Raw genomic sequence first — 17,178 nt, 5'->3', positions numbered from 1 at the left:
TGAACAGGGACTGATTTAGACCTGGGACACCAGGTGGGTGATTCCCCTCTAATCAGGGACTGATTTAGACCTGGGACACCAGGTGGGTGATTCCCCTCTAATCAGGGACTGATTTAGACCTGGGACACCAGGTGGGTGATTCCCCTCTAATCAGGGACTGATTTAGACCTGGGACACCAGGTGGGTGATTCCCCTCTAGTCAGGGACTGATTTAGACCTGGGACACCAGGTGGGTGATTCCCCTCTAATCAGGGACTGATTTAGACCTGGGACACCAGGTGGGTGATTCCCCTCTAATCAGGGTCTGATTTAGACCTGGGACACCATGTGGGTGCAAGTAATTATGAGGTAGAACAGAAAACCAGTTGTAATTCGTAGGTAGACTAGCAGTTAAGAGCGTTGGGCCAGTAACCAAAAGGTTGCTGGTTCAAATCCCTGGTTCAAATCCCAGAGCCTAATAGCTGAAACATCGGTGCCCTTGAGCAAGGCAAGGGGGGGTTTAATACCCTGGTCTAGACAACATGGGTAATGAAGGATCAGTTTAATACCCCTGGTCTATACAACATGGGTAATGAAGGATCAGTTTAATACCCCTGGTCTAGACAACATGGGTAATGCAGGATCAGTTTAATACCCCTGGTCTAGGCAACATGGGTAATGAAGGATCAGTTTAATACCCTGGTCTAGACAAGATGGGTAATGAAGGATCAGTTTAATACTCCTGGTCTAGGCAACATGGGTAATGAAGGATCAGTTTAATACCCCTGGTCTAGACAATATGGGTAATGAAGGATCAGTTTAATACCCCTGGTCTAGGCAACATGGGTAATGGAGGATCAGTTTAATACCCCTGGTCTATACAACATGGGTAATGAAGGATCAGTTTAATACCCCTGGTCTAGGCAACATGGGTAATAAAGGATCAGTTTAATACTCCTGGTCTAGACAACATGGGTAATGAAGGATCAGTTTAATACCCCTGGTCTAGACAACATGGGTAATGAAGGATCAGTTTAATTCCCCTGGTCTAGACAACATGGGTAATGAAGGATCAGTTTAATACCCCTGGTCTAGACAACATGGGTAATGAAGGATCAGTTTAATACTCCTGGTCTAGACAACATGGGTAATGAAGGATCAGTTTAATACTCCTGGTCTAGACAACATGGGTAATGAAGGATCAGTTTAATACTCCTGGTCTAGACAACATGGGTAATGAAGGATCAGTTTAATACTCCTGGTCTAGACAACATGGGTAATGAAGGATCAGTTTAATACTCCTGGTCTAGACAACATGGGTAATGAAGGATCAGTTTAATACCCCTGGTCTAGACAACATGGGTAATGAAGGATCAGTTTAATACTCCTGGTCTAGACAACATGGGTAATGAAGGATCAGTTTAATACCCCTGGTCTATACAACATGGGTAATGAAGGATCAGTTTAATACCCCTGGTCTAGACAACATGGGTAATGAAGGATCAGTTTAATACTCCTGGTCTAGACAACATGGGTAATGAAGGATCAGTTTAATACTCCTGGTCTAGACAACATGGGTAATGAAGGATCAGTTTAATACCCCTGGTCTAGACAACATGGGTAATGAAGGATCAGTTTAATACTCCTGGTCTAGACAACATGGGTAATGAAGGATCAGTTTAATACTCCTGGTCTAGACAACATGGGTAATGAAGGATCAGTTTAATACTCCTGGTCTAGACAACATGGGTAATGAAGGATCAGTTTAATACTCCTGGTCTAGACAAGATGGGTAATGAAGGATCAGTGTAATACTCCTGGTCTAGACAACATGGGTAATGAAGGATCAGTTTAATACTCCTGGTCTAGACAACATGGGTAATGAAGGATCAGTTTAATACTCCTGGTCTAGACAACATGGGTAATGAAGGATCAGTTTAATACTCCTGGTCTAGACAACATGGGTAATGAAGGATCAGTTTAATACTCCTGGTCTAGACAACATGGGTAATGAAGGATCAGTTTAATACTCCTGGTCTAGACAACATGGGTAATGAAGGATCAGTTTAATACCCCTGGTCTATACAACATGGGTAATGAAGGATCAGTTTAATACCCCTGGTCTAGACAACATGGGTAATGAAGGATCAGTTTAATACTCCTGGTCTAGACAACATGGGTAATGAAGGATCAGTTTAATACTCCTGGTCTAGACAACATGGGTAATGAAGGATCAGTTTAATACCCCTGGTCTAGACAACATGGGTAATGAAGGATCAGTTTAATACTCCTGGTCTAGACAACATGGGTAATGAAGGATCAGTTTAATACTCCTGGTCTAGACAACATGGGTAATGAAGGATCAGTTTAATACTCCTGGTCTAGACAACATGGGTAATGAAGGATCAGTTTAATACTCCTGGTCTAGACAAGATGGGTAATGAAGGATCAGTGTAATACTCCTGGTCTAGACAACATGGGTAATGAAGGATCAGTTTAATACTCCTGGTCTAGACAACATGGGTAATGAAGGATCAGTTTAATACTCCTGGTCTAGACAACATGGGTAATGAAGGATCAGTTTAATACTCCTGGTCTAGACAACATGGGTAATGAAGGATCAGTTTAATACTCCTGGTCTATACAACATGGGTAATGAAGGATCAGTTTATTACTCCTGGTCTAGACAACATGGGTAATGAAGGATCAGTGTAATACTCCTGGTCTAGACAACATGGGTAATGAAGGATCAGTGTAATACTCCTGGTCTAGACAACATGGGTAATGAAGGATCAGTGTAATACTCCTGGTCTAGACAACATGGGTAATGAAGGATCAGTTTAATACTCCTGGTCTAGGCAACATGGGTAATGAAGGATCAGTTTAATACCCCTGGTCTAGACAACATGGGTAATGAAGGATCAGTTTAATACCCCTGGTCTAGACAACATGGGTAATGAAGGATCAGTTTAATACTCCTGGTCTAGACAACATGGGTAATGAAGGATCAGTGTAATACTCCTGGTCTAGACAACATGGGTAATGAAGGATCAGTGTAATACTCCTGGTCTAGACAACATGGGTAATGAAGGATCAGTTTAATACTCCTGGTCTAGACAACATGGGTAATGAAGGATCAGTTTAATACCCCTGGTCTAGACAACATGGGTAATGAAGGATCAGTTTAATACTCCTGGTCTAGACAACATGGGTAATGAAGGATCAGTGTAATACTCCTGGTCTAGACAACATGGGTAATGAAGGATCAGTTTAATACTCCTGGTCTAGACAACATGGGTAATGAAGGATCAGTTTAATACCCCTGGTCTAGACAACATGGGTAATGAAGGATCAGTGTAATACTCCTGGTCTAGACAACATGGGTAATGAAGGATCAGTTTAATACTCCTGGTCTAGACAACATGGGTAATGAAGGATCAGTTTAATACTCCTGCCTTAAACCCTACTGCTGGATTGTCCTTTCTGGTGATAGAAGACAACAGAAGACACATTTCAGTTGTTCCCTATCACTATGGTATTGTAGCAAGGGGACACACATAACCCTGGCCACCAAGTGGGTTGACTCATGAGTAAGTATCTATTGACCAAGTCCTCCATACTAATGTGTTGACTCATGAGTTAGTATCACTGAAAGCCACATCAGCTACACCCATTCTTCTAGTGAACCTTCAGATGCGTCCACACTACCCACTGCTTCCGAGTATATTACTCGCTAATGTCCAGTCCCCAGTTAACAAAGACGACCAAATTAGGACAAGGGTTTCTTTCCAAAGAGATATCCGGGATTGTAACATACTCTGTTTCACGGAGACATGGCTAGCTGGGGACATGTTGTCGGAGTCGGTACAGCCAACGGGATTTTCAGTGCATCGCCCTAACAGGAACAAACATATCTCGGGTAAGAAGAAGGGCGGGGGTGTATGTTTCATGATTAACGACTCATGGTGTAATTGTAACAACATATAAGAACTCACGTCCTTTTGCCACCTGACCTAATCTGAGAACAAGGCTACCTAAATTCTATCAGCATATCGATTGCAGTACACGAGCGAGTAACACACTCGACCACTGCTACTCTTACTTCGGCAATGCATACAAGGCGCTCCCCCGCCCTCCTTTTGGCAAATCTGACCATGACTCCATCTTGTTGCTCCCTTCCTATAAGCAGAAACGAAAAAAAGAAGAGCCTATGCTTAGGTCTATCCAACACTGGTCTGACCAATCGGATTCCATGCATCAAGATTGCTTCGATCACGTGGACTGGGATATTTTCCGGGTAGACTCAGATAATAACATTGACGTATACGCTGACTCGGTGAGCGAGTTTATAAGGAAGTGTATAGGAGATGTTGTACCCACTGTGACTATTAAAACCTTCCCTAACCAGAAACTGTGGATTGAAGTGCTTTGAGAGACATGTCAAGGATCATATCACCTCCACCCTACCTGTTACCCTAGACCCACTCCAATTTGCTTACAGCCCCAATAGGTCCACAGACGATGCAATCGCCATCACACTGCACACTGCCCTGTCCTATCTGGACAAGAGGAATGCCTATTTTTGAATGCTGTTCATTGACTACATCTCAGCATTCAACACCATAGTACCCTCCAAACGCATCATTAAGCTCGGGGCCCTGGGTCTGAACCCCGCACTGTGAAACTGGGTCCTGGACTTCCTGACGGGTCGCCCCCAGGTGGTGAAGGTAGGAAACAACACCTTCTTCACTGATCCTCAACACTGGGGTCCCACAAGGATGCGTTCTCAGCCCTCTCCTGTACTAATAACTAGAGGTCAACCGATTATGATTTTTCAACGCCGATACCGATTATTGGAGGTCCCCAAAAAAGCCGATACCGATTAATCGACCGATTTATAAAAAATATATATATATTAAAAAAATAAAAAAACACAAAGTGTTGGAGAAGAAAGTAAAAGTGCAATATGTGCCATGTAAGAAAGCTAACGTTTAAGTTCCTTGCTCAGAACATGAGAACATATGAAAGCTGGTGGTTCCTCTTAACATGAGTCTTCAATATTCCCAGGTAAGAAGTTTTAGGTTTCATATACTTTTGACTATTGGATGTTCTTATAGGCACTTTAGTACTGCCAGTGTAACAGTATAACTTCCATCCCTCTCCTCGCTGCTACCTGGGCTCGAACCAGGAACACATCGACAACAGCCACCCTCGAAGCAGCGTTACCCATGCAGAGCAAGGGGAACAACTACTCCAAGTCTCAGAGCGAGTGACGAAAAGCTGTTGGCAAAACGCACGAAAGTGCTGTTTGAATGAATGCTTACGAGCGTGTTGGTACCTTCCACCGCTCAGTCAGACTGCTCTATCAAATCATAGACTTAATTATAACATAATAACACACAGAAATACGAGCCTTAGGTCATTAATATCGTCGAATCCGGAAACTATCATCTCGAAAACAAAATGTTAATTTTTTCAGTGAAATACGGAACCGTTCCGTATTTTATCTAACGGGTGACATCCATAAGTCTAAATATTTGTCAGAGTCGTGTGTATAGGTGGCAGGGAAGTCAGGCGCAGGAGAGTTCAACGGAGTGTAAATGGAGACTTTTAATAAATGTCCACTTAACATGATCCAAACACGAAAATGTACGTACATAAAATAAACATGGGTACGAGGACCCGTCGCGCACCTATACACCAAGAAACAACACTTGACGTAAAACAATCTCTGACAAAGACATGAGGGGAAACAGAGGGTTAAATACACAAGAGGTAATGGATGGGATTGAAAACAGGTGTGTGGGAAGACAAGACAAAACCAATGGAAAATGAAAAATGGATCGATGATGGCTAGAAGACCGGTGACGTCGACCGCCGAACACCGCCCGAACAAGGAGAGGCAACGACTTCGGCAGAAGTCGTGACAATATTCCTGTTACATTGCACAACCTTCAATGTTATGTCATAATTACGTAAAATTCGTGCAAATTAGTTCGCAATGAGCCAGGCGGCCCAAACTGCTGCATATACTCTGAGTCTGCGTGCAATGAACGCAAGAGAAGTGACACAATTTCACCTGGTTAATATTGCCTGCTAACCTGGATTTCTTTTAGCTAAATATGCAGGTTTAAAAAGATATACTTCTGTGTATTGATTTTAAGAAAGGCATTGATGTTTATGGTTAGGTACACGTTGGAGCAACGACAGTCCTTTTTCGCGAATGCGCACTGCATCGATCATATGCAACGCAGGACACGCTAGATAAACTAGTAATATCATCAACCATGTGTAGTTATAACTAGTGATTATGATTGATTGATTGATTGTTTTTTATAAGATAAGTTTAATGCTAGCTAGCAACTTACCGTGGCTTCTTACTGCATTCGCGTAACAGGCGGGCTCCTCGTGTGGCAGGTGGTTAGAGCTTTGGACTAGTTAACTGTAAGGTTGCAAGATTGAATCCCTGAGCTGACAATGTAAAAATCTGTCGTTCTGCCCCTGAACAAGGCAGTTAACCCTCGTTCCTAGGCCGTCATTGAAAATAAGAATGTGTTCTTAACTGACTTGCCTAGTTAAATAAAGGTGTAAAAAAAAAAAATGAAATCAGCCCTAATTAACCGGCCATTCCGATTAATCGGTCGACCTCTACTAATAACCACCCTAGCCACTGCCTGTTCATCCCGCTTCCATCCAGAAGGCGAGGTCAGTACAGGTGCATCAAAGCTGGGACCGAGAGATTGAAAAACAGCTTCCATCTCAAGGCCATCAGATTTTTAAACAGCCACCACTAGCACAGAGAGGTGGCTGCCTACATACAGACTTGAAGTCATTGGCCACTTTAAGAAATGGAACACTAGTCACTTTAATAATGCCACTTTAATAATGTTTACATATCTCGCATTACTCATCTCATATGTATATACTGTATACTGTATCCTTCACTATCTATTGCATCTTAGCCGCTCTGTCACTGCTCATCCATATATTTTATACTTATATATTCTGATCCCTTTACTAGATTGTGTGCATTAGGTTTTGTTGTGGAATTGTTAGATATTAGGTTTTGTTGTGGAATTGTTAGATATTACTTGTTAGATATTACTGCACTGTCGGATCTAGAAGCACAAGCATTTCACTACACAATAACATCTGCTAACCATGTGTATGTGACCAATAACATCTGCTAACCATGTGACCAATAACATCTGCTAACCATGTGACCAATAACATCTGCTAACCATGTGACCAATAACATCTGCTAACCATGTGACCAATAACATCTGCTAACCATGTGACCAATAACATCTGTTAACCATGTGACCAATAACATCTGCTAACCATGTGACCAATAACATCTGCTAACCATGTGACCATTAACATCTGCTAACCATGTGACCAATAACATCTGCTAACCATGTGACCAATAACATCTGCTAACCATGTGACCAATAACATCTGCTAACCATGTGACCAATAACATCTGCTAACCATGTGACTAATAACATCTGCTAACCATGTGACCAATAACATCTGCTAACCATGTGACCAATAGCATTAGATTTGATTTATAGTGTTTCCATGCAGGAGGGAAAGCTCTTTAGCAGTGTTTCTAACGACCCATTCCTCCACTCCTCTCCCTCCCAGGAGAAACCCCTGACGGCAGGTCAGCCCATCCCCTTTGGCCTGAGTCACTCTGGAATGGTCCTGCAGCCTGTGGTCAAGATGGCCCCCGGCCTGCTGCCTGGAGCCTACCACATGGCCCATGTCACGTTCCTTTCAGGTAGGAGCCTATCGGTATGGGTGTCTGCGTTTTCCGTCCTCCTCCGTGACCCAGAAAACGATAAGTGGTCCGGTGGTCGAGGAGTGTGTCATGTTGTTAGTAGTCAAACGAGAGATGGTCCTCTCCTCGATAGCCTCATTTGGCGAGGAAGCACAAGTGAATTTTACCAGGAAGAATATTGATATCTGCCACACTCCCTTTGAATCAGCTGTTGTATAATTGGAGGTGAAAACCATGAATAAAAAACAATATGCTACATATCGTTTTACCTGTAAAATGTCTTAACTAACTTCATTTGTTTTTATCACTTTATACATTTATTTTGGGATCCACCCCTGTAAACGTCATGTATTTTGGGATCCACCCCTGTAAACGTCATGTATTTTGGGATCCACTCCTGTAAATGTCATATATTTTGGCATCCACTCCTGTAAACGTCATTAGCCTAATGGTTGGTGAGTGGATAAGGAGGGTCTCATTTTATACAAGTGCATTTTCATCCACATTGCCTCTCCTCGCTGCCTCTCCTCGCTCCCTCTCCTCGCTGCCTCTCCTCGCTCCCTCTCCTCGCTCCCTCTCCTCGCTGCCTCTCCTCAATTACCTTCAACCTTTTTTAAAGTAGGCGAAAGAGGACGGAGGAGAGAGGATGCAGGAGATGAGCAAATCTTATTGAGAAAAGGCTGTGTAGTGTGTCTGAAAGGTAGTCATGGTAACTGCATACCTGTAGTGTGTCTGAAAGGTAGTCATGGTAACTGCATACCTGTAGTGTGTCTGAAAGTTAGTCATGGTAACTGCATACCTGTAGTGTGTCTGAAAGGTAGTCATGGTAACTGCATACCTGTAGTGTGTCTGAAAGTGGGCGTTGCGAAACAGGTGGGAGGATCAAAACCTAACAGATTGGTTGCCGATCTAGACCGTTTTGCATGGCTGCTTCCTGCTTCCTTGTAGCATTTTAGCTAGGCAGGTTAGGAGAACTGACGTGGCAGGTTAGGAGAACTGACGTGGCAGGTTAGGAGAACTGACGTGGCAGGTTAGGAGAACTGACGTGGCAGGTTAGGAGAACTGACGTGGCAGGTTAGGAGAACTGACGTGGCAGGTTAGGAGAACTGACGTGGCAGGTTAAGAGAACTGACGTGGCAGGTTAGGAGAACTGACGTGGCAGGTTAGGAGAACTGACGTGGCAGGTTAGGAGAACTGACGTGGCAGGTTAGGAGAACTGACGTGGCAGGTTAGGAGAAGTAACGTAGGCGTCTCTCCATGTCTCTCCATGTCTATCCATGTCTATCCATGTCTCTCCATGTCTACCCATGTCTATCCCTGTCTATCCATGTCTATCCCTGTCTATCCATGTCTCTCCATGTCTATCCATGTCTATCCCTGTCTATCCATGTCTATCCCTGTCTATCCATGTCTATCCATGTCTCTCCATGTCTATCCATGTCTCTCCATGTCTATCCATGTCTCTCCATGTCTATCCATGTCTATCCATGTCTCTCCATGTCTATCCATGTCTCTCCATGTCTATCCATGTCTCTCCATGTCTATCCATGTCTATCCCTGTCTATCCATGTCTATCCCTGTCTATCCATGTCTATCCCTGTCTATCCATGTCTATCCATGTCTCTCCATGTCTCTCCATGTCTCTCCATGTCTATCCATGTCTCTCCATGTCTCTCCATGTCTATCCATGTCTATCCATGTCTCTCCATGTCTATCCCTGTCTCTCCATGTCTCTCCATGTCTATCCATGTCTATCCATGTCTATCCATGTCTCTCCATGTCTCTCCATGTCTATCCCTGTCTATCCCTGTCTATCCCTGTCTATCCATGTCTATCCCTGTCTATCCCTGTCTATCCATGTCTCTCCCTGTCTATCCATGTCTATCCCTGTCTATCCATGTCTATCCATGTCTCTCCCTGTCTATCCCTGTCTATCCCTGTCTATCCCTGTCTATCCATGTCTATCCATGTCTCTCCATGTCTATCCATGTCTATCCATGTCTATCCCTGTCTATCCCTGTCTATCCATGTCTCTCCATGTCTCTCCATGTCTATCCATGTCTATCCATGTCTCTCCATGTCTATCCATGTCTATCCCTGTCTATCCCTGTCTATCCCTGTCTCTCCATGTCTCTCCATGTCTATCCATGTCTATCCATGTCTATCCCTGTCTATCCCTGTCTATCCCTGTCTCTCCATGTCTCTCCATGTCTATCCCTGTCTCTCCATGTCTCTCCATGTCTATCCATGTCTATCCATGTCTCTCCATGTCTCTCCATGTCTCTCCATGTCTCTCCATGTCTCTCCATGTCTATCCATGTCTCTCCATGTCTCTCCATGTCTATCCATGTCTATCCATGTCTCTCCATGTCTATCCATGTCTATCCATGTCTATCCATGTCTCTCCATGTCTCTCCATGTCTCTCCATGTCTCTCCATGTCTATCCCTGTCTCTCCATGTCTCTCCATGTCTCTCCATGTCTCTCCATGTCTATCCATGTCTATCCATGTCTCTCCATGTCTCTCCATGTCTCTCCATGTCTATCCCTGTCTCTCCATGTCTCTCCATGTCTCTCCATGTCTATCCATGTCTCTCCATGTCTATCCATGTCTCTCCATGTCTCTCCATGTCTCTCCATGTCTATCCCTGTCTATCCATGTCTATCCATGTCTATCCATGTCTCTCCATGTCTATCCATGTCTATCCATGTCTATCCATGTCTCTCCATGTCTCTCCATGTCTCTCCATGTCTCTCCATGTCTATCCCTGTCTCTCCATGTCTCTCCATGTCTCTCCATGTCTCTCCATGTCTATCCATGTCTATCCATGTCTCTCCATGTCTCTCCATGTCTATCCCTGTCTCTCCATGTCTCTCCATGTCTCTCCATGTCTATCCATGTCTCTCCATGTCTATCCATGTCTCTCCATGTCTCTCCATGTCTCTCCATGTCTATCCATGTCTCTCCATGTCTCTCCATGTCTCTCCATGTCTATCCATGTCTATCCATGTCTCTCCATGTCTCTCCATGTCTATCCATGTCTATCCATGTCTATCCATGTCTATCCATGTCTCTCCATGTCTCTCCATGTCTATCCATGTCTCTCCATGTCTATCCATGTCTCTCCATGTCTATCCATGTCTCTCCATGTCTCTCCATGTCTCTCCATGTCTCTCCATGTCTATCCATGTCTATCCATGTCTATCCATGTCTATCCATGTCTATCCATGTCTCTCCATGTCTATCCATTTTACATTTACATTTAAGTCATTTAGCAGACGCTCTTATCCAGAGCGACTTACCCATGTCTAGTTCCTCTCAGGTGATACCAACATGATGGACAAGGGATAAGGCAACCTGAATTATGACTCACAAGTTAACTTCATGAGCAGGGATGAATGATAAACTACCAATATAAAATTGATTGGGGTAAGGCCCTGCAACAGACTAGTTGCCTCCTGCTCCTGTGAGCCGTTCCCGGCTAGGACAAGGTTTACTTACTTTATTACATACAATATTACTCTCTTTAAACATCTATCTGGAAAAATTGAAAAATTGATGTATCACTAGCCACTTTAAACAATGCCACTTTATATAATGTTTACATACCCTACATTACTCATCTCATATGTATATACTGTACTCTATACCATCTACTGCATCTTGCCGTTCGGCCATCGCTCATCCATATATTTATATGTACATATTCTTATTCATTCCTTTACACTTGTGTGTATAAGGTAGTTGTTGTGAAATTGTTAGATTACTTGTTAGATATTACTGCACGGTCGGAACTAGAAGCACAAGCATTTCTCTACACTCGCATTAACATCTGCTAACCATGTGTATGTGACAAATAAAATGTGATTTGATTTATCTCGCTGTCTGGGTTATGTCTTCTGTCAGGCGACAGCCAGTCAGCTCAGCAGTTCCTGGATTTCTGTCTGGAGAGAGACCCGACCATCGCTGAGGTCCACCTGCTGCAGGCCAGGATACACCTCCATGAGGGAGACTACAACCTCTGCTTTCAGTCTCTGGAGACCGGAGTCAGTCACAACTTCCAGGTAAACTAGTGTAGAGACCAGACCGGAGTCAGTCACAACTTCCTGGTAAACTAGTGTAGAGACCAGACCGGAGTCAGCCACAACTTTCCTGGCAAACTAGTGTAGAGACCGGAGTCAGCCACAACTTCCTGGTAAACTAGTGTAGAGACCAGACCGGAGTCAGCCACAACTTTCCTGGTAAACTAGTGTAGAGACTGGAGTCAGCCACAACTTCCTGGTAAACTAGTGTAGAGACCGGAGTCAGCCACAACTTCCAGGTAAACTAGTGTAGAGACCAGACCGGAGTCAGTCACAACTTCCTGGTAAACTAGTGTAGAGACCAGACCGGAGTCAGTCACAACTTCCAGGTAAACTAGTGTAGAGACCAGACCGGAGTCAGTCACAACTTCCTGGTAAACTAGTGTAGAGACTAGACCGGAGTCAGTCACAACTTCCAGGTAAACTAGTGTAGAGACCAGACCGGAGTCAGTCACAACTTCCTGGTAAACTAGTGTAGAGACCAGACCGGAGTCAGTCACAACTTCCAGGTAAACTAGTGTAGAGACCAGACCGGAGTCAGTCACAACTTCCAGGTAAACTAGTGTAGAGACCAGACCGGAGTCAGCCACAACTTCCTGGTAAACTAGTGTAGAGACCAGACCGGAGTCAGTCACAACTTCCAGGTAAACTAGTGTAGAGACCAGACTGGAGTCAGCCACAACTTCCTGGTAAACTAGTGTAGAGACCAGACCGGAGTCAGCCACAACTTCCTGGTAAACTAGTGTAGAGACCAGACCGGAGTCAGCCACAACTTCCTGGTAAACTAGTGTAGAGACCAGGCCGGAGTCAGTCACAACTTCCTGGTAAACTAGTGTAGAAACCAGACCGGAGTCAGTCACAACTTCCAGGTAAACTAGTGTAGAGACCAGACCGGAGTCAGCCACAACTTCCTGGTAAACTAGTGTAGAGGCCGGAGTCAGTCACAACTTCCTGGTAAACTAGTGTAGAGGCCGGAGTCAGTCACAACTTCCAGGTAAACTAGTGTAGAGACCAGACCGGAGTCAGTCACAACTTCCAGGTAAACTAGTGTAGAGACCAGACCGGAGTCAGTCACAACTTCCAGGTAAACTAGTGTAGAGACCAGACCGGAGTCAGTCACAACTTCCAGGTAAACTAGTGTAGAGACCAGACCGGAGTCAGTCACAACTTCCAGGTAAACTAGTGTAGAGACCAGACCGGAGTCAGTCACAACTTCCAGGTAAACTAGTGTAGAGACCAGACCGGAGTCAGTCACAACTTCCAGGTAAACTAGTGTAGAGACCAGACCGGAGTCAGCCACAACTTCCAGGTAAACTAGTGTAGAGACCAGACCGGAGTCAGCCACAACTTCCTGGTAAACTAGTGTAGAGACCAGACCGGAGTCAGCCACAACTTCCTGGTAAATAGATGGGTACTTTCAGGGTAGAGGGATTGATTGTGTTACGTAAAGGTGTACCTTCTGAATTAAGTGTATCCAGCATCACCCCTCTTTCTCTTTCCATCCATCCATCCCTCCCTCTCCACTCCCCCCTCTTTCTCTCTCCACCCCTCCACCTCTCTCCACCCCTCCACCTCTCTCCACCCCTCCACCTCTCTCCACCCCTCCACCTCTCTCCACCCCTCCATCTCTCTCCATCCCTCCACCTCTCTCCATCCCTCCACCTCTCTCCACCCCTCCACCTCTCTCCTTCCCTCCACCTCTCTCCACCCCTCCACCTCTCTCCATCCCTCCACCTCTCTCCATCCCTCCACCTCTCTCCATCCCTCCACCTCTCTCCACCCCTCCACCTCTCTCCACCCCTCCACCTCTCTCCATCTGTCCACCTCTCTCCACCCCTCCACCTCTCTCCATCCCTCCACCTCTCTCCATCCCTCCACCTCTCTCCACCCCTCCACCTCTCTCCATCCCTCCACCTCTCTCCATCCCTCCATCTCTCTCCACCCCTCCATCTCTCTCCATCCCTCCACCTCTCTCCATCTCTCCACATCTCTCCATCCCTCCATCTCTCTCCACCCCTCCATCTCTCTCCATCCCTCCACCTCTCTCCACCCCTCCACCTCTCTCCACCTCTCTCCATCCCTCCACCTCTCTCCATCTCTCCACATCTCTCCATCCCTCCATCTCTCTCCACCCCTCCATCTCTCTCCATCCCTCCACCTCTCTCCATCCCTCCACCTCTCTCCACCCCTCCACCTCTCTCCATCCCTCCACCTCTCTCCATCCCTCCATCTCTCTCCACCCCTCCATCTCTCTCCATCCCTCCACCTCTCTCCATCTCTCCACATCTCTCCATCCCTCCATCTCTCTCCACCCCTCCATCTCTCTCCATCCCTCCACCTCTCTCCACCCCTCCACCTCTCTCCATCCCTCCACCTCTCTCCATCCCTCCACCTCTCTCCACCCCTCCACCTCTCTCCACCCCTCCATCTCTCTCCATCCCTCCACCTCTCTCCACCCCTCCATCTCTCTCCATCCCTCCACCTCTCTCCACCCCTCCACCTCTCTCCACCTCTCTCCATCCCTCCACCTCTCTCCATCCCTCCACCTCTCTCCACCCCTCCACCTCTCTCCACCCCTCCATCTCTCTCCATCCCTCCACCTCTCTCCATCCCTCCACCTCTCTCCACCCCTCCACCTCTCTCCGTCCCTCCACCTCTCTCCACCCCTCCACCTCTCTCCATCCCTCCACCTCTCTCCATCCCTCCACCTCTCTCCATCCCTCCACCTCTCTCCACCCCTCCACCTCTCTCCACCCCTCCACCTCTCTCCATCTGTCCACCTCTCTCCACCCCTCCACCTCTCTCCATCCCTCCACCTCTCTCCATCCCTCCACCTCTCTCCACCCCTCCACCTCTCTCCATCCCTCCACCTCTCTCCATCCCTCCATCTCTCTCCACCCCTCCATCTCTCTCCATCCCTCCACCTCTCTCCATCTCTCCACATCTCTCCATCCCTCCATCTCTCTCCACCCCTCCATCTCTCTCCATCCCTCCACCTCTCTCCACCCCTCCACCTCTCTCCACCTCTCTCCATCCCTCCACCTCTCTCCATCCCTCCACCTCTCTCCATCCCTCCACCTCTCTCCACCCCTCCACCTCTCTCCTTCCCTCCACCTCTCTCCACCCTCCACCTCTCTCCATCCCTCCACCTCTCTCCATCCCTCCACCTCTCTCCACCCCTCCACCTCTCTCCACCCCTCCACCTCTCTCCATCTGTCCACCTCTCTCCACCCCTCCACCTCTCTCCATCCCTCCACCTCTCTCCATCCCTCCACCTCTCTCCACCCCTCCACCTCTCTCCATCCCTCCACCTCTCTCCATCCCTCCATCTCTCTCCACCCCTCCATCTCTCTCCATCCCTCCATCTCTCTCCATCTCTCCACATCTCTCCATCCCTCCATCTCTCTCCATCCCTCCACCTCTCTCCACCCCTCCACCTCTCTCCACCTCTCTCCATCCATCCACCTCTCTCCATCCCTCCACCTCTCTCCACCCCTCCACCTCTCTCCACCCCTCCCCCTCTCTCCACCCCTCCCCCTCTCTCCACCCCTCCCCCTCTCTCCACCTCTCTCCTTCCCTCCACCTCTCTCCATCCCTCCACCTCTCTCCATCCCTCCACCTCTCTCCACCCCTCCACCTCTCTCCACCCCTCCACCTCTCTCCACCTATCTCCATCCCTCCACCTCTCTCCACCCCTCCACCTCTCTCCATCCCTCCACCTCTCTCCTTCCCTCCACCTCTCTCCACCCCTCCACCTCTCTCCTTCCCTCCACCTCTCTCCACCCCTCCACCTCTCTCCATCCCTCCACCTCTCTCCATCCCTCCACCTCTCTCCATCCCTCCATCTCTCTCCACCCCTCCACCTCTCTCCACCCCTCCACCTCTCTCCATCTGTCCACCTCTCTCCACCCCTCCACCTCTCTCCATCCCTCCACCTCTCTCCATCCCTCCACCTCTCTCCACCCCTCCACCTCTCTCCACCTCTCCACATCTCTCCATCCCTCCATCTCTCTCCACCCCTCCATCTCTCTCCATCCCTCCACCTCTCTCCACCCCTCCACCTCTCTCCACCTCTCTCCATCCCTCCACCTCTCTCCATCCCTCCACCTCTCTCCATCCCTCCACCTCTCTCCATCCCTCCACCTCTCTCCACCCCTCCACCTCTCTCCATCCCTCCACCTCTCTCCATCCCTCCACCTCTCTCCATCCCTCCACCTCTCTCCACCCCTCCATCTCTCTCCACCCCTCCCCCTCTCTCCACCCCTCCCCCTCTCTCCACCCCTCCACCTCTCTCCACCCCTCCATCTCTCTCCATCCCTCCACCTCTCTCCATCCCTCCACCTCTCTCCATCCCTCCACCTCTCTCCACCCCTCCATCTCTCTCCACCCCTCCACCTCTCTCCATCTGTCCACTTCTCTCCACCCCTCCACCTCTCTCCATCCCTCCACCTCTCTCCATCCCTCCACCTCTCTCCACCCCTCCACCTCTCTCCATCCCTCCACCTCTCTCCATCTCTCCATCCCTCCATCTCTCTCCACCCCTCCATCTCTCTCCATCCCTCCACCTCTCTCCATCTCTCCACATCTCTCCATCCCTCCATCTCTCTCCACCCCTCCATCTCTCTCCATCCCTCCACCTCTCTCCACCCCTCCACCTCTCTCCATCCCTCCACCTCTCTCCACCCCTCCATCTCTCTCCACCCCTCCACCTCTCTCCATCTGTCCACTTCTCTCCACCCCTCCACCTCTCTCCATCCCTCCACCTCTCTCCATCCCTCCACCTCTCTCCACCCCTCCACCTCTCTCCATCCCTCCACCTCTCTCCATCTCTCCATCCCTCCATCTCTCTCCACCCCTCCATCTCTCTCCATCCCTCCACCTCTCTCCATCTCTCCACATCTCTCCATCCCTCCATCTCTCTCCACCCCTCCACCTCTCTCCATCCCTCCACCTCTCTCCACCCCTCCACCTCTCTCCACCTCTCTCCATCCCTCCACCTCTCTCCATCCCTCCACCTCTCTCCATCCCTCCACCTCTCTCCATCCCTCCACCTCTCTCCACCTCTCTCCACCCCTCCACCTCTCTCCATCCCTCCACCTCTCTCCATCCCTCCACCTCTCTCCACCCCTCCACCTCTCTCCACCCCTCCACCTCTCTCCACCCCTCCCCCTCTCTCCACCCCTCCCCCTCTCTCCATCCCTCCACCTCTCTCCATCCCTCCACCTCTCTCCATCCCTCCACCTCTCTCCATCTCTCCACCTCTCTCCATCCCTCCACCTCTCTCCATCCCTCCACCTCTCTCCATCCCTCCACCTCTCTCCATCCCTCCATCTC

At 48.1% G+C, this 17,178-nt stretch overlaps 1 protein-coding gene across 1 annotated transcript in view; it reads left to right on the top strand.

Annotated features, from left to right (window-relative positions):
* The window catches only part of LOC139531414 (tetratricopeptide repeat protein 21B-like), a 152,138-nt gene that overhangs the window by 88,211 nt on the left and 46,749 nt on the right, over window positions 1-17,178 (top strand). Inside the window, exons 15-16 of the mRNA XM_071327863.1 lie at window positions 7,627-7,762; window positions 11,669-11,826. Coding sequence (XP_071183964.1) covers window positions 7,627-7,762; window positions 11,669-11,826 — 294 coding nt within the window. The remainder of the gene's footprint in view (window positions 1-7,626; window positions 7,763-11,668; window positions 11,827-17,178) is intronic.

Source organism: Salvelinus alpinus, chromosome 10 (genome assembly GCF_045679555.1).
Source record: "Salvelinus alpinus chromosome 10, SLU_Salpinus.1, whole genome shotgun sequence".
Taxonomy (NCBI): domain Eukaryota; kingdom Metazoa; phylum Chordata; class Actinopteri; order Salmoniformes; family Salmonidae; genus Salvelinus; species Salvelinus alpinus.
Note: the sequence above shows the minus strand (reverse complement) of the source record. Positions and strands in the feature narration are given on the sequence as shown.